This window comes from Pseudonaja textilis, chromosome 3 (assembly GCF_049901715.1).
Source record: "Pseudonaja textilis isolate UNSWEBS1 chromosome 3, rPseTex1.2, whole genome shotgun sequence".
Taxonomy (NCBI): domain Eukaryota; kingdom Metazoa; phylum Chordata; class Lepidosauria; order Squamata; family Elapidae; genus Pseudonaja; species Pseudonaja textilis.
In genome coordinates, this window is record NC_141992.1 from 104,132,793 (window position 1) to 104,155,197 (window position 22,405).

A 22,405-nucleotide genomic window follows, 5' to 3' on the forward strand; every position below is an offset into this window, starting at 1 on the left:
TTGCCTCTTTGGTAAAAATCCATTCTGATCAGGGTGAATAAAATTCTTTAAGTATTTTTTGAGCCTTTCTGCCAAAATTGAAGCGAAAATTTTGGAAGACCAGGATGCTTCAATAGCGACCTTCAGCTCTTCTGCATTGTTCGGTCTCATGTCTCTCATCTTTCTCTTGGCAATGCCCCATAGATTCTCTATGGGGTTCAGGTCAGGCGAGTTTGCTGGCCAATCAAGCACAGTAATCCCATGGTCATTGAACCAGGTTTTGGTGCTTTTGGCAGTGTGGGAAGGTGCCAAGTCCTGCTGGAAAATGAAGTCAGCATCCCCATAAAGCTCATCTGCGGAAGGAAGCATGAAGTGCTCCAAAATCTCCTGGTAGATGGCTGCGTTGACCCTGGACTTAACGAAGCACAGTGGACCAACACCAGCAGATGACGTGGCTCCCCAAATCAACACAGACTCTGGAAACTTCACACTGGACTTCAAGCATCTCCATTCTTTCTCCAGACTCTGGGTCCTTGGTTTCCAAATTAGATGCAAAAATTGCTCTCATCAGAAAAGAGGACTTTGGACCACTGAGCAACAGACCAGTTCTGTTGTTCTTTAGCCCAGATAGGACACTTCTGACATTGTTTGTCGTTCAGGAGCAGCTTGACAAGAGGAATACAACATTTGAAGCCCATGTCCAGGATCTGTCTGTGTGTGGTGGCTCTTGATGCACTGACTCCAGCCTCAGTCCACTCCTTGTGAAAGTCCCCAACACTTTTGAATGGCCTTTTCCTGACAATCCTCTCCAGGCTTCAGTCATCCCTGCTGCTTGTGCACCTTTTTCTTCCACACTTTTCCCTTCCACATAACTTTCTATTAATGTGCTGTGATATAGCACTTGGGAACATCCAACTTCTCTTGCAATTACCTTTTGAGGCTTTCCCTCCTTATGGGGGGCGTCAATGATGGTTTTCTGCACAACTGTCAGGTCAGCAGTCTTTCCCATGATTGTGATTCCTACTGAATCAGACTGAGAGACAATTTAAAGGCTCAGGAACTCTTTGCAAGTGTTATGGCTTAATTAGCTGATTAGTGGGACTAGAATATTGAATCTTTTCACAATATTCTAATTTTCTGAGATTGTGGATTTGGGGTTTTCATGAGCTGTAAGCCATTATCATCACAATTATGACACATCATGGCTTGAACTATCTTGCTTTGCTTGTAATGAGTCTATCTCATATATTAGGTTCACCTTTTAAGTTGCATTACTGAAATAAATGAACTTTTGCATGATATTCTAATTTTTTGAGATTCACCTGTATATTTAATGTCCATAAGTCTTTGTTTCCAGGTTCCTTCTGTTAATTTCTCTTCCAACTTTTTCCCAAAGTCACCAAATAATCCAAAATCTCCACATGTCTTTTTCCTTTATAGTAATCTTGCATTTCACTTTTCAGGGTTTTATTTTATTATAGTGGAGTTCCTCTTATTTCCTTTTAAACTCCAATTTTAGAAAGACCAAGCACTTTTCAAAGAGTCACTGAAATTTTTCCTGTACCATTAGGTGGTGGTCTCAGTTCTATTTCCATATTCCACCCATTCTTTTCACATTTTCCTTTTTAAACTTTTATTAATTTCACTAATTCCAGTTATTAGCTATTATTTTTTAAACACATTCAATTCCTGCCTTTACTATTTAGTGCCAAAAATCCACTAATTATCCAGTTTAATTTCCAAATCTTTTGTCATGAGATATTTTCCTGTAAATTTTCCACCTCCAAATTAATTCATTTCAATGTTCCAAGCCAATTTCTTCAGTTCAAATTTTCTTCTCACTCTCTCTGGTTGCTGCTTTGACACATTTTTATCGGAAATAATTCTTTATTTCTTAATTCTGGGGCACCTTAATGTCCATGTATATTGCCTGGTTCACACAACACTTACAACTTCACTGCTCCAGAACAGTCTTAGTTTCCCAGATTGCCTCCTGCCTTCATGGTGGCCATTTTAGACCACCAGTGCAACTTGTCTTTGTAGGGGATTTATCTTGTCAGGGAGGAGAGTTGCAATTCTCCTCAACCCTCCAAGCAGCCACCCCTTTCTACACCACCCTCCAGGGTGGCTCTGGTCTCATTCAGGACCCTCCAACAAGCGAACACAGAGCAAAACCACACATAATCATGGATTCTACTCTGATGCAACAGAAGAACAACCGGAAGTCCTAATCACTATTTGTTACGGAAACCACAACTGATTTATTTAATTGCACCAAACTCTAAATAAAACAGGAATGAAAAACCCTAAGCTCTAGTGTAGACCATGCTTCTCAACTTTGGCAACTTTAAGGTGCATGGACTTCAATTCCCAGAATTCCCCAGGCAGCATGAAGTTTACCCATCTTAAACTTGCCAAGACTGAAAAATGCTGATCTACAGATAGGGATTTTTCCATTCCTCTTTTACTGGTTCTTACTTATGAGCAATCATAATGCAAAATCCTCACTCCCACTCCACCCCAGAGCAATCATAATGCAAAATCTTCACTCCCATTCCACTCCAGAGCAATCAAAATACAAAATCCTTACCCCACCTCAGAGTAACCACAATTCCCTCACTAACCTGCTTTCCAGCTCTGATCTCTGGCATGCAAGACAAAAAAGAAGACCATGAGATTACCAGTTTAAAAAAGGTGCAATCAAAACCTTTCAACTTCTCAGGGAAAAAAATATATCATGAAGTTAATAGTCTGATTGAATTCTTTTTTTACTGGTAGTCATATGGTCTTCTTTTGTTTCCCTGCAAGCCAGAGAATGGAGCTGAAAAGCAGATTAGTGAGGGAATTGTGGTTGCTGCAGGATTTTACAGGAGTCTGTCCAGGTGAAGAATGGGGGGACTGCGTGTGGGCCCCTGCACCCCATTTTCACTAGCAGAGGCACTGCGGGCTGGTCTTTTGCTATTTCCAGGCTGGTTCCATGGGCCAGATCTAAGCACCCTGAAGGCCAGATTTGGCCCGTGGGCCTTGAGTTTGTCACCCCTACATTAAGGGCTTTGAAGGTTAAAATCAGCAACAGTCATAAAATTAAATTACATTTAATTTAATAGGAAGCCAAGGCATAGTCCATAAAAGAAATGTAATATGTACCCACTGACAAGCACTGGTGAGCACTGCATTTTGCACTGTGCAGCTTTCAGATAATCTTAGAAGTCCTCCGATGTAGAAGACAGGCATATCAGATGATAAAAAATCAGATCAAATGAAGGTTATCTTAGCAACACTTGTTGGTCTAACTTTATTTCTTATTTCAGTAATTTTAACAAGTTATTAAAATGTTTTAGATGTCTTTTTACTTCAGTAGAGTACTCTGTGATATGCTGGATAGCAAGTTAGTTAACTGGTGGTGGTATGATAATTACATTTATACTGTACTTCACTGTCTCAAAATCAAATGTAAAAGATATACATCAGTAATTCCTGTTTAAACTGGAGAAACATATCAAGTGGGTGTTACAAGAATCAGGCTTGTTCCCTCTATTCTTCCATGTTTGACATGGAAGAAAGATGGCAGGAAATTCATACCTAATGCATGCTAATGACTATCAGACAAGGGAGTCAGTTATTCAAAGAATTGTAAGACTCCATCTGATTTATTCTATTCACACACAGCCTAGGTGACTGTCTGGAATGCTTTAATGTGGGTTTTTGAATTGTGAAGACAAATAGAATCAAAGGCCTAGGGGGCCTTACCAGCATTATGATTCTATGGTTTATACATTTTCATTGCCTGTCATCCAAGTGATAGACAGAGTTTATTAATTATATATTGGAAAAATATTTCAGACACTTTACCAATAAAATAATTGGCTGAATTATATCAATTCCTGCTATTCTTCAACTCAACAGGACTGTATTTTTAAAAATCATACATTCAATCTTCTTTTAAAAGAATCCTCTCTCTTTTTCCAGATCAGAAACAATATTCCAGGAGCTTCAGGCTATGCTTGAAGGAACAATTCATGCAAGCCAGAAGTGTAACAGGATTTGCTTACCAAGTAACTGCTGATAAAGAGGTTTGAATGGAAACAAAGTCTTCTTGCTATTGCTCCTTACTATTGTCATGAAAGTAAATCCACATAAATGGCAACTTTCTTACTCTAAACATTCCATTAATCCCTTATGATACCTATTCTACTGATTATATAGCTCCCTCTCATTCACCCTGTTTGCTAGAATTACAGATTAACAGAGTTGGAAAGGACTTTGTAGGTCATCTAGTCCAAACCCCCCACCCAAGCTGGAGACCCAATACCATTTCTGACAGATGTCAGTCCAGTCTCTTCTTGAAAGTTTCCAGTGATGCAGCTCCCACAACTTCCGAGGGCTAAGCTGTTCCATTGGTTGATTGTTCTCACTGTAAGAAAATTTCTCCTTATTTCCAGGTTAAATCTCTCCTTGTTCAGTTTCCATCCATTATTCCTTATCTGGCCTTCAGGTGCTTTGGAAAACAGCTTGACCCCTTCCTCTCTGTGGCAGCCTGTTGGGCTCTGGACATTGCTTTGGAGCCCACCAGCATTGCTAGGGATCGTTTGAGGATTGTTCCTTAAATATTGGAGCACTGCTATCATGCGTCCCCTGGTCCCTCTCTTCACTAGACTATCCATGCCCAGTTTCTGCAACTGTTCATTTTATGATTTAGCCACACGCAGCAGCATCACCCTCTTCCTGGGTTGGGAATCTACCAGTTCAGACTGGTTTGGGCGAACCGGATATTAAAGTTACATCTGGTTTGCCGAGCCATATTTCAACCGACCAGCTGGCCCTGCATACCCTCCCCCCTCCTAGGAATCTCCAAACAGCCCATTTTCGATAGAGGTAAGTGTAGGGTCCATACAGAGGCTCTGGGAGGGGGAAAGTCTGGAAATGGGCCTGTTTCCGGCTTCTGCAGAGCCTCCACAGCCCAGGGCCAGAAGCCTGAAAGAAGCCTCTGGACCCTTGGGAGGATGAAAAACGGCCCTCCCACTAAAACTGGAAGTACCAAAACAGCCCTGTTTCTGGCTTCCAGTGGTTCTCCAGAGCCCGGGGGAGGCTGTTTTCACCCTTCCAGAGGCCCACGGAAGCCTCCAGACCCTTGGGAGGGTGAAAACTGCCTCCCCTGGGCTCTGGAGCCCCACCAGAAGCTGGAAACAGGAAGTTCCAGTGGACCACGCCCACATGGCCATGCCCACCTAGCAACCGGGCAGCAAACTGGTTGCTGGGATTTTTTAATCCCAACCCTGCCCTCCTCCTGCTGCTTTGCTTGTCCAGCCAGCTCTGTGCATCTCCCCTTCTACCCCCTCCTTTTCTCCAAGATCTGTCAAGGAAGAAGTTGGACACAGAGGGAACTGCTTCCTGCAAACTTTCTCCTGCACGCTTTCATGTGTAGCAGCGGCACCCTCCACTTCCTGTTTGCTGGGAGGAGGCACCAGACAGGGAAATGCTAATGCTCGGATGTTATGTATCACCTTTCCAAGGAAGATGAAAAGTCCAAACTCCGACAAAATACAGGCAGGCAAGAAGATTCAGTATTTACAGAGTTAATTCCTTTAAGCAGACAAGGTTCTTGGCATTATCACAAACGCTGCCTGCCAAGTCTGACAAGATAACCAGAAACATTAATCACTAAAGCTTTCAAGAAACAAAATACACCGAGGCCTGACAGAAAAAGTAACACCTTGTCCCGTACAGTTTCCAGAGAAAACACACCCACTTTTATCCCCCTGTGGGGTGTGTCTCCATGACTCAGCTCTCTCTCTGATTCGTCCACACCTCCTACGCTGCAGCTCACACTTCTTCCTGCGACGCTGCCTAGCATCAAGCCAACCTTCATCTACTTGATTCCCTGTCAGAGGCTGCTCCAATATGCCCTCCTCCTCCTGATTAGTCTCAGGCTGTGCCTCTCAGTTATCTGCTGAAACCTGAGGTATTATCTGGGAGGAAGGCATTGCCGAAGAGGAAGGTCCTGGGGGGGAAGGCATTCCCAATTCCTCCTCCTCATCTTCTGAGTCCTCTTCCTCTAACAATGCAGGCTCAGGACTCGGAACCACAACACTATCCCTCACCGCAGGGCCCTTCCCCCGAGTCTGATGGTCAGGATGTGGCCTCAAGGGGAACTGGTCATGGAACCTCCATATAAGGTCCGGGGCGTGGAACGTGGAAGCATCCACCCAGGAAAGGGCCTCCAGTCCATCCCTCTGCCTCTCGATCAAATACTGGTACCGTCCTTTCAATGAGCGGGAATCCCAAATGCTGACCACTATGCCGTCAACTGCATTATCATGATCGGATATAGGTGATGGATCATCAGCTGCAGGAGGTCAGAGATTACATGAAGGGGTGTCTGGGATCAAAAGGAAATGGTGGAAGACAGGATGAATTCACATGGAGCGCAGTAGAGTCAATCGATAGGCTACGGGGTTGATGACCACCTCGATGGGAAAGGGGCCAATGAACCGATGGTCCAGCTTTTTTATCGGGCGGTCGATCTGAAGTTGTTTTGTGGACAACCACACACAGTCTCCCACAGCCAGCGGAGGCATCGCCCATAGAGAGTGATCTGCGAACCTCTTATAGTCTTCCTTGGCCCGTATCAATTGCTGTCAAATTAATTGTTGAACAGAATGTAGTTCCGACAGGAATTCCTGGGTCTCAGGAACTGGGGAATCTAAGAGTGACAACGGAAATAACCACGGATGGAAACCCAGATTCGCATAAAATGGTGTCATTTGGGTGGAGGTGTGCTGGGAGTTGTTGAAGGCAAACTCCGCCAGAGGGAGATAAGCAACCCAATTGTTCTGTTGTTGATTGACAAAACAATGTAAATATTGTTCTAGAATGCCATCCAGTCTCTGGATGGTGTGCCGACGACAAGCAGACCTGCACCTGTAACGTGATCATCAGGCTCTTCCAAAATTGGGCTGTAAATTGGACACCGCGATCAGAAACTACTCTGTCTGGCAGACCATGGAGATGAAAAACATGCTGCAAAAACAACTGGGCAGTAGTACGGGCCGAAGGCAATTTACGACATGGAATAAAGTGGGCTATTTTGGTTAACATGTCGACCACTACGAGCACAGTCGTAAATCCCAAAAATGATGGCAAATGAATCAAGAAGTCCATGGAAATTGCTCCCCATGGTCTTTCCGGATTCGGCAGAGGTTGGAGAAGACCAGGAGGCGCACCCGTCACGGCTTTCGCTTGCCTGCACGGTACACAGGACGTGACATAGGCATGGACATCATGCCATACTTGAGGCCACCAAAAAGTCTGCATGACAAGATGGAGGGTCTTAAAAAACCCAAAATGTCCAGCTGCAGGGTTGTCGTGACACTGAGTCATAATAAGGGCTTGAAGCAGCCCCGTGGGTACGTACAACCAGCCCTGATGCTTGAGTAAGCCCTCCTCCAAAGTCCATGGGGAGTCAGGTCCAGTCTCCCCCATCTTCTGCTGCGACCAAGCGTCTAGGCGCTGCACCTCTCGCACCTGAGTCTGCAAATCCACCGGTTGTGGACTATGGCCAAAGATTCTGCTGGCAGCACCATCCGCAGAGGAATGGGGTCCTCAAGGCAAAGGTACTCAGGTTTGCGGGACAGGGTATCTGCCCTCCGATTGTGACCACTGGGGATATAGGTCACAAAAAAGTTGAACCGGGCAAAAAACAATGACCACCTGATGTGCCGCTGGTTCAACTTTCATGCCATTGACAAGTGTTCTAAATTCCGATGGTCCATCCGGACCTCCACCTTGTGTTGGGCTCCCTCAAGATGATGTTGCCAAGTCTCAAACGCAGCCTTGATAGCCAGCAACTCTTTTTCCCAGATGGTGTAATTGCGTTCGGAAGGAGTGAGTTTCTGGGAATAGTAAGCACAGAGAAAAAGAGTGATGCTATCCACCGGGGCTTGCAACAACACAGCCCCAATAGCCACGTTGGATGCATCTGTCTCCACCACAAAAGGACGATGCAGATCAGGATGCCTCAGGACAGGTTCTGCGATGAAGGCCTTCTTGAGGGCCTCAAAAGCCTGTTGCTGCGGGGAGCCCCACCGGAACGGAACCTTCTTTCGAAGGAGCTGGGTTATTGGACCTGTCAGCTTGACAAAACCCAGGATGAAGGTCCGGTAATAGTTAGCGAACCCCAATAAGTGTTGAACATCCTTCACACGACGAGGCGGTTTCCAACTGCACAAGGCCTCAACCTTACATGGGTCCATGGCGATGTCTTCAGGAGAGATGATGTGCCCAAGGAACTCTATGGAAGTCTGGAAGAAAAGACATTTCTCCAACTTTGCATAAAGTTGGTGTTCCCAAAGGCGTTGCAAAACCAGACGAACGTGGTGAAGGTGGCTGTCTCTGGACCCGGAATAGATCAGAATATCATTCAGGTACACCACCATGAACCAATCTAACATGTCCCGAAACACGTCATTCATCAGGTGCTGGAAGACTGCGGGGGCATTGGTCAACCCAAACGGCATCACAGTGTACTCAAAATGGCCGTATCGGGTGCCAAATGCCATCTTCCATTTGTCCCCCTCTCGCATCCGCACCAGGTTGTAGGACCCTCGAAGATTGAGCTTGGTGAAGATAGTGGCCTCCCGCAACCTCTCCAACAACTCCGGAATGAGCGTCAAGGGGTAGCTATTCCACACCGTGATGGTGTTTAACTGGTGGTAATCGCAGCACAAGCATAAGTCTCCCATCTTCTTCTTCACAAAGAAAACTGGGCTGAGAGAGGGGACAATGAAGGCCGGATGAACCCTCGGGCCAAGTTTTTGTCCAAAAAGTCCTGTAGGGTGGCCAACTCGGGCTTGGACATGGAGTATAAACATCCCTTTGGCAGTGGTACATTGGGAAGAAGGTCCACTGGGCAATCATAGGGCCGATGCAGGGGTAACTGGTCCGCCTCCTTCTCACTGAACACATCCGAAAAATCCATCAGTTCAGGAGGTATGGAGACGGCAGGGGTGGTGATTTACTGGCCAGCACAGGTGTGGCGTAAGTGGTCCACGCACTGCAGACTCGGAAAAGAAATGGTTTTTCGTGACCATGCCACCTGAGGATCATGAATCTGAAGCCAAGCCATGCCAAGGACTAATGGGAAATGGAGGTCTGTGGTGACATAAAAGCGGATCGCCTCCTCATGGTCTCCAATGACCAGGTGCAAAGGCTGGGTAGCTAATTTAATGGGTCCCGCAAGAAGTTCCCGCCCATCAATAGTCTCGACCCTCATCGGAGGGTCTACCAGAACCAAGGGGACATCAAAATGGGCTGCAAAGTCCTGGTCCATAAAGTTAGTCGTGGCCCCCGAGTCCACCAACGCAGTCGCTGAAATCCCTTCTGACTGGTTAGCCAAGAAAACCCGAGTGTCCAAAAGCAGATGCCGAAGGGGCCCAGAGTCAACCTCTGCTAATTCAGGCTGACGTTTGATACGTGCCTGGCCGAGGGTTTCCCCCAAGGTTGGGCCTGCCCCATTTCCCAACTGATCAGGCTGAGATTCAGGCACAGGCTTGAGTGCCCCCCTTCGCTTTATAGGACAAGAAGTAGCAAAATGTCCTGCACCCCCCCCCCCCACAATACAAGCACAAACCTCCTTGGCATCTCCACGTTTGCTCTTGGGCCGTCAGGCGAGGTCTGACTGCTCCCAACTCCATTGGCTCCTCGGCCATTGCCATGACACGTTGGGTGACCCGGGGCGCTGGTTGCACAGGGTGCTGCGGTACAGATGCTACTCCTGGACGGTACAACAGGTCTTGCGCCATTGAAGTTGGGCATCGATGCACAAGCATTGCACCACCAGAGCGTCGAGGGTCGGGGCTGGTTCCACTCGAACTAACTCATCCTGCAGCTCATCTGACAGGCCATCCTGGAAGGCGTCCATTAAGGCTGCATCATTCCAATTGGAATCCAGACATACAAGCCAAAATTCTGAAATAAATTCCTGCAGGGGGCACTTCCCTTGGCGAAGTTCCTTCAGACGCCTGGCTGCCGTCTGCACTCATATGGGGTTCTCATACATGTGGCGCATGTGTTGCCAAAACCCCTGGTAATCCATTAATAACGGGTTGTTCTGGAGCAACAAAGGTGTGGCCCATCTGGCAGCCGAGCCAGAAAGGAGGCTTATCACAAACCCCACCCGAGCCCGGTCATCTGGGAAATCCTCTGGCCTCATAGCCATAAACAACTGGCACTGTCCCATGAAAGCCAGGAACATCTCAGGCCCAGAAAACTTATCCGGCACAGCCACCGGGCATTTCCGACAGGGAGGGGCAGGAGGAGCAGCATGAGCCTGCAGCAGAGCAATTTGAGCTATTAATTGGGCCACCTGCTGTTGCAGAGCCTGGTTTTCATTCTGCAGCTGTTGCTGCTGCTGGTGGTGGTGGTCCATCTTGGGCAAAAAATGGTTTAAGTCTGGTACGGGACAAAAATGTTATGTCTCACCTTTCCAAGGAAGATGAAAAGTCCAAACTCCGACAAAATACAGGCAGGCAAGAAGATTCAGTATTTACAGAGTTAATTCCTTTAAGCAGACAAGGTTCTTGGCATTATCACAAACGCTGCCTGCCAAGTCTGACGAGATAACCAGAAACATTAATCACTAAAGCTTTCAAGAAACAAAATACACCGAGGCCTGACAGAAAAAGTAACACTTTGTCCTGTACAGAGTTTCCAGAGAAAACACACCCACTTTAATCCCTTGTGGGGTGTGTCTCCATGACTCAGCTCACTCTCTGATTCGTCCACGCCTCCTACGCTGCAGCTCATACTACTTCCTGCGACGCTGCCTAGCATCAAGCCAACCTTCGTCTACTTGATTCCCTGTCAGAGGCTGCTCTGATATGCCCTCCTCCTCCTGATTAGTCTCAGGCTGTCCCTCTCGGTTATCTGCTGAAACCTGAGGTATTATCTGGGAGGAAGGCATTGCCGAAGAGGAAGGTCCTGGGGAGGAAGGCATTCCCAATTCCTCCTCCTCATCTTCCGAGTCCTCTTCCTCTAACAATGCAGGCTCAGGACTCAGAGCCACAACACTCGGATATTTGGAATTGGGAGAAGAACATCTCCTTTGGCATTACTAGGTACGTGCATGCACAGACACATACACACACACACACACCATTCCAAGCTTGGAGACTTTTATCCACATCTGAATTGATAAGTTGGCAACCATGCATGAGCTTTGGGGGGGGAGGACCTCTCCTTCTGTGGATAAAAGTCCCCAAACTTGGAATGGTATGTGTGCTTGTGTGTGTATGTATGTGTATATACATGCACGCATGCCCTTGGATATGAGCAGTTTGTGGAGATGATGATCTTGTGGGGCACCAAGTTGTCCCCCTGTTCAGTTAGCCAGTGCAACTTGTTCTGTGCCAACCCAGCCAATATGAGTCAGCAGAGCCGAGATGGCTGTACCTACCCAACCATACCCACCTGGTAATATTGAGTCAGCTGGACCAAGGAAGTGGTGATTTGAAAAATAGTGCCTTGCCCTATGAATTGATCCTATTAGTAACAATGGTGTTCCATTTGGACTCAGACTGAATATATGATTAAGGCTACAGTAGAGAGTTCTTTCAAAGGATAATTTGACTTTTACCTCTCTTTTGGAAAAGTCCTTTCTTATGTGATAATGAAAATGCATTTTTCCTCTCTTGATTCTCAACACTTGCCAAATAGATAGAGACCTGAAGACTACTTTACCATAATTTGAGATCTCACACATAAGCAGCAAGATTTCAAAGATATTGCTAAGTTATTACACCTTATGGATTTTTTGCTGAAACAAGAAAAACATGAACTTTGATGATAAGAAAGGATAGACTATGGAAAAAAGGAAATCAAGTTGTAATTTTAGGGTGAGGACATAAAATATAAATATACTTGTAACTGCTGTTGATAAGCTTGGAAGCTGCATCTTTATCATCTTTCCTCTCCTTTTCTTTTTTCTTTTTCTGTTTCTTTATTTGCACTTCTTCACTTCACTTTCTTTACTTTTTCCTTTTAAAATTTGCATTAGTTTTATTCATTTAAAAATGTACAGAGAGATAATTTGGTATCATGTATGGAAAGCAGCCTTAGAGCACAGTTCTGATGACTGAGAATTGCCTATTCCCAAAACATGGGCACAGATACACACACACAAATGGAAAATACTTCTGCAGTTAAATGCTGTAAATGGAAAAAGCAAAACACAGTTTTAAGACATATTTCTTAATCTCAGCTCTACCCACTGCCTGAACTGGGTTCTCCATTGTAAATAAACAATGATGCCAACCTATTCAAATAGGGGGAAATATAACTTCTGTGTAAAACACACCAAGCAGAGATGACTGAACCAAATTACTTGGAATCATCTCTTTTCAGCTTTGTGGTTCTGCAAATCCATTCTGGTTTCATTTGTTATTTATTTCTGTTGATATTTTCCTATGTATTGTTCTTGTTCTGATATTTGAGCTTTCCACAAAAATGACTACAATTTCTATAGTTCTCTGCTAACTTGTGAGAGTCTATTTTGGCAATTTTCAAGGAAAATATTTAAACTGAGAGTTGAGGTTGCTGTACCAGCACCATCAAATTAATACCTACCTTCCTGGTGGGATGCTTCCAATTTTTTAAGGGTTTCTGAAACAAGGATCACAGCAGCCTCATTCAACACATCCTCTTTGATATTCTTAATTTTATCTTCCTGTGAATAGAATTTTTGAAGCATGCCATCTACTGCATACCGATGATAAGGAATGAAATCACCTTCCCCACAACACTTGCATCGGTGAGCTAGCCACTTCAGATAACTGGCACATTTGAAATGCAAGGCTTTTTTCTGATTCTTAAGCCACAATTCATAAGCTGCTTCTTGCAACAGTGGTGTGCAAAACTCCATGATTTTGCAATGCATCACAGCCTCTTCTAGCTTGAGCCTATTAGAAATAACTGATCCAAGATCTGAAAAATAAGGTAGTCTTAGTATTTGCACCATCAAAGAATGAAATCATCCTGCATAAATCTACCATTGTGTAGGAATAGCTAATGTTCTATTTCTGATTAGATTTAAGAACATGACTACACCAGCTAATTTTCTTGTGATACTTATTCCAATTATGTTAGTGAACACAATCTGAACATGGTGAGTGGGTACTATAATTTACTTGTCAAGGATTTATATGAAGACAGACATATTATAAAATATTACTTTTATTTTATTTGACTACTGTGTGTTCCTATAAAAATCAAAGTTAAGTACTAACATTTAAGATTTCAGCACCAATTTAACATGAATTTGATGCACAGAATGCAATAATGTTGTTCAATCATTTCCATGCCCTTTGAGTAAACTGGTGCTTCAGAGATTTCTAATTTTTCAATAACCAACTTACCTGATTCTGGCCTACGTGATTTCAATTCATTATTGCTGATGCTGAACTCTTTAGATAACATGCGCTGGGTTACATTCACTTCTTTTCTTTCAGTACAACACTTAAAGATACGGGATTCCACCAGTGCTGCCAGAGTTTGGTACATTTTCCTTTTTGTCCATTCCGGGAGAATATAAAGCAGCATCTCTGTAGTGAATGTCACACCAATGACAGCTGCACATTTCACCACCATCTGCTCTGAAGGATTCATATTGTCCAGTGCAGCCAGAGCAATTCCTAATGACAAACCGAAGTCAAATTGTGAAAAAAGTGGTACAGTGTCTGAACTAGTCAGTTTCAAATTTTATGTTTAAATCTGCAAAAGCAACATTTAGGAATAGTAAGATTACATTGTAGAGATTAAAAGACAATTGCAGAGATACACTATTCAGAACTGAGAGAGGAATTTATTAAAACATAGGACACTACCCTCTGTTACAAGAAAATTCCTAGAACAGGATATCTGGGAGGGAGAGGTAATCTAACAGTATCTGTCTGTCTGTCTATCATCGATCTACCATTTATCTATCCATTATCCATCTATCCACCCACCCACCCAAGGCATGACAAGGTGATGAAAGAAATACACCTTTTTACATGTGTTGATTTCATATGACCATAAAAGGGTGAAGTCATAATGCCATTTTGCCATTTGCACTTTTTATAGTTTTTCCACCCCTTCCTCCCAAAATACCCCTTAAGTACTAGAATATTGCTATCATAATCACGCCTACCCTCCTCTTTGTGGACTAGACATACCTAATTCCCTCAATTGTCCATCAGATGGTTTAGCCTTCAGATCTTTATCATTTTTGTTGTTCTTCTCTGTCCTTTTTCTAGGATCTCAACAGCTTTTTTTGTCATGGTGTCCCGAACTGGATGCAGTATTCTAAGTGTGGTGACACCGGTACAGTATAAAGTGATACTATCACTTCACGTGATCTTGAAACTATCCCTCTGTTGATGCAACCTAGGGCTGGTTTTGGGTTGTTGTTTTTTTGACAACTGCAGGATTCTGTTGGCTTATACCTAAGTGATGGTCTACTAGGATATTAGATGTCAGATCTGTGTATCTGCCATTCTTCTTGAAAGAAGAAGCAGGGGGGGAAGTTGGTATAAGAAATCATTTTTGATGTAACATGAATATATTAAATCTTATATTGAATTTGAATAACCCATGATATACTATGGAGGAATGGAAACCAGATACCCAGAAACCTATCACCTCTGAAAGAGACAGCTACAGGATGATAAGACCATAAAAATTCCTGCTGGGAGATGTCTCCTGGGAACTTCAAAAAAGATCATTCTCAGAAAGGGGGGAGGGAATAAACATGTTGGCTCTTTGTTTTACTAAATACACATCAAGAGAAGGGGAGGGGTCTCAACCCCTTTATCTATCCCTGCATGCCTGAGGCACGTTAGATGCTACTTTTAATCCCTCCATGAATTGTCTCATCTCAATGAAGGATTCCTTTTGATATGTTTCATTTTCTGAAGTTCATTCTTGTTGATTGAATGGGAAAAGTTCTGTAGCCTGACATAAAGCAGCATCTGCAATAGAGGTCAGCCCAGAGAGGAAATTTTTTTTTAAAAAAAAAAGTTTCACTCTACTGAGGGGACCCTGCAAAAAAAGAAAAATGTCTGAATACAGCAAGGATCAAGGGGAAGCTGAATGCTGGGGAGAAACGTTGACAGTTACCCAGCCAGACACTGACTCAATGTACCCCATCGAAGATAGCGAAGCTGCCTGAGAAACCTCCACAAAGCCCTGGTGGTCTATAGGTGTAGGAAAAAGAGACAGCTGGGATGGAAGAACCAGGGGAATAACCCTCACCTGGGGTAATCATAAACCCTGGTAGAAATTGTAGCTGGAGGCCCTATTGGATCAGGAAGAATGGGGCAAGGAGTCACCAGCTGATGACTGACTGAGACGATACATAAATCGCCTAGTGAGGGAAGCCCTGGAGAATTTTGAGGTGAGGGATGCACCAGGACACCAACACAGGAGAGTGAGGGAACCAGAAAATGAGAGAACTCGAGCCGCCACCCTGGATCCAGATGAGAATGATCGGGCAGTGAGACAAGCTGAAGAACCAGCAGTCATACCAAGTACCCGACTTCTAACCACCCCAGAACATGGGAGTAAAATTTGTTGGGCACCCTGTTGAGGTAATTCCCTGTTAGGAGAATGAGAGCACATAGGGAGACGTAGTGAGAGTAGTGAAGAATAACACACAACTAGCACACAAATACACTATATTGTAAAATGTAGGTTTTTACTTCCAGTAAAACCAACAGTCAACCAACAGTCCAAGTCATTCATGGTTAAAGCAGTCAGTTTTCAGTCCAGGGATAATCCAATAACAAAGTCCAGTATCAAAAACAGTTCAGTAATAGACTCACATCAAATCAAGACTAACGATGATCAGCAACAGTCAATGCAGGAATGGCAACACTCTCCAGAAAAGGACAGAACAACCCAGGTTTCTAGCTCCACCTTATGGCCGTTTGAGGAACCACACCCAATTACAATTTTAGCATTCCCTTAAAGAGACAGTATTAAAATGTCTATCCTGGTTTATATATTTTCCAACCCAACTGTTAGGTGACTTACATTCCTAACATTCTCCCTTTTGGGTAGGACAATATATACAACCTTACATTCTACGTCCATAATCCTCACAGCAAGCCTTATGCTTTACATAGCCTTGGGCTTTTGTAAAATGATCTGCAATGTTATTTTCTGACATACAGTATTCCAGCTTAATCATCTTACTTTGCACATTGTCTCACATTTAAATATCTTAGATCTGTGTGTCGTGTCTTAACAGCAATATTTGAAGCCATCTGTATTGCTGATTGGTTGTCTTCATGAAAAACAATAGAATCTGTTACATCAATTCCCATATCAATTAATAGTTGCTTATAAAAAACTAAATATATACATAATAAAGACAAACATGAGAATTCAGCCTCCACTGTTGACAAACTTAAATGTTTCTGTCGAATAGACTTCCATCCAATCAACACCTTTCCCAATAATACTATAGTACCCAATGTCGATTTAGGTGTATTTACGTCTGTAGCAAAACTTGCATCGGCACATGCAGTTAGACTTAGTTCATCTTTAGGCTCCAAATACAATGCATAATGCATTGTTTGTTTCAGATATCTTAACACACGCGTAGCAGCTTGCCAGTTCCTTTCATTTGGCTCAGTGTTAAATGTCGCTAATTGGTTAACACTGTATCTATATCTGGACTTGACCAATTACTGAGATAAGATAAACTACCAATCAAGGACTGATAAATGTTCTTATCAAAAATAGGACTTTGAACATCACTATGGCTAAACTCCTGGCTCATCGGTGTTTTAGCCGGCTTGCAAAGTTCCATTTTAAAATTCTTTAGTAATTGGTTAATTTTATCTGCCTGTGAGATTTTGTAGCCTCCCCTAGTTTTATCTATCCTTAAACCAAGATATTGTTTGATTTCACCTAACTGTTTTATTTTAAATTTCTTTTCTAACAGTGATATTAGTTCAGTTGCTTCTTGTTCAGTTTTGGTGATTAATGCTATGTCATCAATAAACCAAAGCAACAATGACACTACACCATTACTTTCCTTTTTAAACAAACGTGAATCAGCCATGCCAGCTAAAAAACCTATCTTAGTTAATTCCTTAACTATACACTGGTTCCACTCATATCCTGATTGCTTTAAGCCATAAAGACTCTTTTTCAATCTCCAGCAATCAGTTGTATTATCATTTTTGATACCTAAAGGTTTCTTTAAATATATAGTGTGTTGCAACGGTGCATGCAGATATGCCGTCTCTACATCTAAATGATTTATAATGCATTTCTCCTTAGCTGCCCACACTAATGCTGCTCGTAATGTAGTAGCCCTCAGACTAGGTGGAAACACCTCATCATAGTCATTTGCTGTCTGACTGAACCCTTGTGCTACTAACCTGGCTTTATGGGTAACAGTCCCATCCACACCTGCCTTAAACTTATACATCCATTTACATCCTATGGCATGTTTACCTGGTGGTAACTTGACATTTTCATATACCTCCAACTTTTTTAATGATTCAAGTTCCTTATCCATTGCTTCCTGACAAGCAGCCTGATCCTTAGCAGGATACAGTTTTGGTTCATTATAGTTACCAGGAACTGTATTCACTTGGCATACAACACTAGCCTGATATCTATCAAGTCGTCGTGTTACTCAGGTAGAATGTCTTGGTAATACAGGGCTTACTGGTGGACTCTCCCATTCCACCTGCTCCTGTTCTTCTATTTCTTCCTGTGCCTGTTCTTCTACTTCCTCTTGTGCCTGTTCTTCCTCTTCAATGGCTATTCGTGGTTTACTTAATTCATCTTTAGGGACTATTTGGCTGTCAATAATAATATCATTGCTGGATTCCTGTTCCAGTTTATTCCATCCAATGCGCTCAAGAAATTTTGCACTAGCGCTATAATAAACATGAGCTGTGCCTGGTTCCCAAAATCTAAACAATCTATGGTTGGCTTTGTAACCTACAATAAATAATTTCTTAGCTCTATGTTGCCCTTTCAGTCTTACTTGTGAGGGAATATGCACCCATGTTGGAGCTCCAAATGTGTGAAGGTAACTTAAATTTGGTTTTTTGCCACGCCAACGAGTGAATGGCAATTCACCAGTTGTATTCACCACATTGTTTAAAACATGGTTACTACACATTATGGCTTCACCCCACAGTGTTTCAAGCAAACCTGAATCAGATAACATAGTGCAAGCCATGGCTTGTAATGTTTGCCCTCTTCATTCTACAAACGAGTTATGTTGTGGTCTGTAAGGTGCAGAACGTTTATGCTCGACACCAGCCAATTTCAACATAGTTTGGAATCTCTAGTTAATAAACTCAGTCCCGTTATCAGTAACTAAAGTAATTACTTTACTCCTCATTTTTCACTCAGTAAATCTTAGCCAGTTAAAGAAATGTTGGAATGTTTCTGTTTTGTTTTTCATGAGATAGCAGAAACCATATGCAGTACCTTCACCAGACGCTTTCATCTTCCATCCATTTGCCAATGATACATGTTGCTTACTCGTACACATCTTTACAAACCTCTCCATATTTTTAGTAATGCATTGCGATGCTCCACTATCAACAGCCCACAAATCATGGTTTACAGTTGAATTGCTAGACATAGCTAAACTAACATTCTTCTTAGCCTTCTGGTGATTACCAGTATTCTGTTGTTTTTCCTTTCTTACAGAATCTAGCTATATGCCCCCTAGCCCCACAAGAAAAAATTTCCTAACAGTATAGGCAGTTGAACACAAATCCTCTTCTTGTGGTTGTTCCTTCCTCAGTTGGTCCCTATCCAGCTGTCTTCTTGCCTCTTCTAACAACCTTCCGGTTATGTCAGTCAATGTCAGTTGATCTCTGGGCAGGACTTCCAGTGAAGATACGTAATCATCATAACTTTCATCCAATGAGGAAAGAATGATGTAAACTTGATGCAGCTCTGAAAATATCAGTTCCTTTTCATGTAGCTCCTGAAAAGTTATTTTCACGAAGTTCAAATGAGCTAGCATATCTCTACCTTTCAGAAGACGCGCTCTAAACAGTTTATGTGTAAGATGTATGTGTGCACCTACACTGTCACAAACATAAATCTTCTTCAAATTCTCTCAGCACCTAGCAGCAGACTCTTCTCCACAAATATGGACTAGCTGCTGGTCACTCAGTGCTAGTCCAACTATACAAAGAGCTCGTTCATTGTTCTGGTTTAAGTCAGCTAACTTCTTGGCATCGTCCTCATTATCTGGATCCCAAGCATTTACATCCGGTGGATCCTGAACCGCATTCCATAACCCTTCTCTACACAGAAGTAAACTGCACTTCATAGACCAGGAAACATAGTTTGTTCCATCCAACCAGGTTATCAGTGATAGACTTGTTGATGGGTCTTGTGCCATCTTTACCAGGACAGTAACCCACAATTAAACAGTAAACAGCTGTCTGTATACAGTAACTCTCAGTTCTCTGAACCTGGTATGGTCTGGGCCTATAACCAATGTTGAGGTAATTTCCCGTTAGGAGAATGAGCGCACACAGGGAGACATAGTGAGAGTAGTGAAGAATAACACACAACTAGCACACAGATACACTGTATAGTAAAATGTAGGTTTTTACTTCCAGTGAAAACATTAAGCAAAGTTCAACCAACAGTCCAAGTCATTCATGGTTAAAGCAGTCAGTTTTCAGTCCAGGGATAATCCAATAACAAAGTCCAGTATCAAAAACAGTTCAGTAATAGATTCACATCAAATCAAGACTAACGATGATCAGCAACAGTCAATGCAGGAATGGCAACACTCTCCAGAAAAGGACAGAACAACCCAGGTTTCTAGCTCCACCTTATGGCCGTTTGAGGAACCACACCCAATTACAATTTTAGCATTCCCTTAAAGAGACAGTATTAAAATGTCTATCCTGGCTTATATATTCTCCAACCCAACTGTTAGGTGACTTACATTCCTAACACACCCCAGAAACTGGGATTTTTCCTGGCGCAAGTGCTCACCTACATGCAAGAATATGGGCAGAATTTCCCAACCCAGGGGTCCCAAGTACGAGTCCACTGCCAGTCCTGCAGTGAGGTCCAGGAGCCCAGGTAGGGAAGCTGCCATGCAGCAGGGCAGCAGCAGCAACCCCACCTGATCCCTTGAGCCCAATCTAAGAAAAAGGGTCTCACAGCTGGAGACTTGTTGAACAGTGCCTCTGGAGGCTACTAGAGATTCTCTGATAACAACAGCCACACCTCCTCCCCGGCCCTGTGGTCTAGACTGGTGCCATGCTCAATAACCCACTGGGCACATTTCTGCAAGACGAACGCCTCCCTCTGGGCTCAGCCAAGTTTCAGTTATACAAGCCAGATCAGCCTTCTCTTCGAGGATCAAATTGGCAACAAGGCTAGCCTTATTGCAAGCTGATTTCACATTTAAAAGCAGCGGTCTAAGACCAGGGCCACCACAGATCTGCTGACCAGGAAAATGAGTGAGTGCAATGGGGCAGAACATGAGATTGGTATTAAACATCCAGGTCGTGTTCCCCGTGCCTGCTCTCTCCCTTGTCTCCCATTTCTCCTGTTACTCGACTCCACTGAAATAGGACACGCTCTTCTGCCTTCCCTGAGAACCATTCCATCACCCATCCCCAACATTCTTCTTTTAAAAGGGAAAAAAGAAAAAAAATCTACTTCCATTGACAGATTGTTGAGGGCAATGTGAGCTTTACAGGCATTATAGCATTTGCTCTCAGCACCCTCAAACTCACATCAGCCCTTATTGCTGCAGAGGGGTCACATCCAGCTCCTCTAATATAATCAGAATATGTCCACTTGATGCAAAAACAGCACCCTGCCCAGTTGCTCTCACCCACCAAGCAGAAAGCCACTCTTCCCCCACAGCTCTCACCTGGGGGAAAGGGACCAACATACTCTCATTCAACTTTTCCCCAGCCCCAGGATCCCCCAAACAACCCTCCCAGACCCAACCACAGAGCACCCACAAGAATGCAGAAGTAAAACTGTAAATGGTAGCTAGAAAAAATAGTCAGAAAGGCTTGCCATGCTGCATTGGAAATTTAGCAGCTTTTCATGACAGAATGACATGAACTGACCTGTTCATGACAGTGTTGCACACGAGATTTGAAGACCCACTAGCCGAATGTAAGGCTAGGATTAGGATGAAAACCATAAATCGGGGTGGAGATCAGTGGCCGAATACACCCAGGAATTTAGAGAACTTTCATGTCATATTTGAGGCTGGTCCCAGGGAGCCCTGATAGAAGCTTTTAAAGATGGGCTGAACGAAGATGTTTATCAGAGCTGCATTGCCACAAGATACCTCAGTGAGTTGCAGCTCTGGTACATGCTGGCAGCAGAAGTGGAAACTGATCTGACCCAAAACAGATGCCGGGGTGGCCTTGGTTGGAGCAAGCCATTCCCCACCAGCCCTCAAGAAGCTACAAAGTCTCAAAAGGGAGGGCTGGCAGCAAAACCCAAGACTACTGCATGCTTCCAATGTGGGAAGGAAGGTCACCGGGCTGCAGACTGCTGTGCCAAGCTGGAGCCAAAGGGGGCACCAGGAGGAGGAAGAAAACCTGAAAAAATTCCAGTCAATTCTCATGAAACGGCTCTTAAAATGGAGGAGGTTGTAGAGATCACCCCTCTGAAAGGAGAGGAGCTGGGAACTCTGACCTCTTCTGGTGAAAGTGAATCTGAATTGGAAGATGACCCTCTGGTAAGTCCAAACAAGGGCCCAATTACCATCTCAGTGAGATTAAGGGTACCCAAGGGGAAATGTTGGCCTTGTTAGACTCTGGGTGCACAAGGTGTATAATCAGTTCAGAAGTCACAGAAAAACTGGGTTTAAGGCTAAGGACTTTAAAAACTCCCATAGCATTTTGCCAACTGGATGGATCAGTAGCTGGGAGCAGCCCTGCACATTTCATAATGGAACCAGTGGAAATGATGATGGGAAGGCATAGAGAGACTTTGTATTTTATTGTCACCCCTGGGATGGAGCGCCCCCTACTACTAGGTTTGCCCTGGCTCCGAAAATGGAACCCCCAAGTGGATTGGAGCAGGAGATCATTACACATATGCACTGACCAACCCCCAGAAGGGAAGGGGCAATCTCAGCTGAAACCTCAGAATTCCACAGAGCTGGCATCTATGGGCAGCAAGAACCTGAGGGGGGAGGAGAAAATTCCTGAAGAATATTGGGATTTAAAGCAGGTGTTCAGTGAAAAGGCCTCGGATGAGCTTCCCCCCCATTGCTCAACAGATTGCAGTATTGAAATTTTGCCAGGAGTAAAACTCCCAAAGCCTAAACTGTACTTGATGACACCATGGGAACTAGAGGAGCTGAGGTCATTTATTGATAAAAATCTTGAATGAGGTTTCATCCAACCTG

The 22,405-nt window shown here is 43.7% G+C and overlaps 1 protein-coding gene across 1 annotated transcript in view; it reads right to left on the reverse strand.

The window, feature by feature from the left end:
* ADCY10 (adenylate cyclase 10) overlaps positions 1-22,405 on the reverse strand; it is a 199,667-nt gene that overhangs the window by 61,596 nt on the left and 115,666 nt on the right. Inside the window, 9 exon segments of the mRNA XM_087930379.1 lie at positions 7,223-7,287; positions 7,504-7,638; positions 7,828-8,456; positions 8,568-8,745; positions 8,997-9,258; positions 9,763-9,903; positions 10,207-10,428; positions 12,601-13,018; positions 13,468-13,664. Of these exon segments, the coding sequence (XP_087786505.1) occupies positions 7,223-7,287; positions 7,504-7,638; positions 7,828-8,456; positions 8,568-8,745; positions 8,997-9,258; positions 9,763-9,903; positions 10,207-10,428; positions 12,601-13,018; positions 13,468-13,664 (2,247 nt within the window).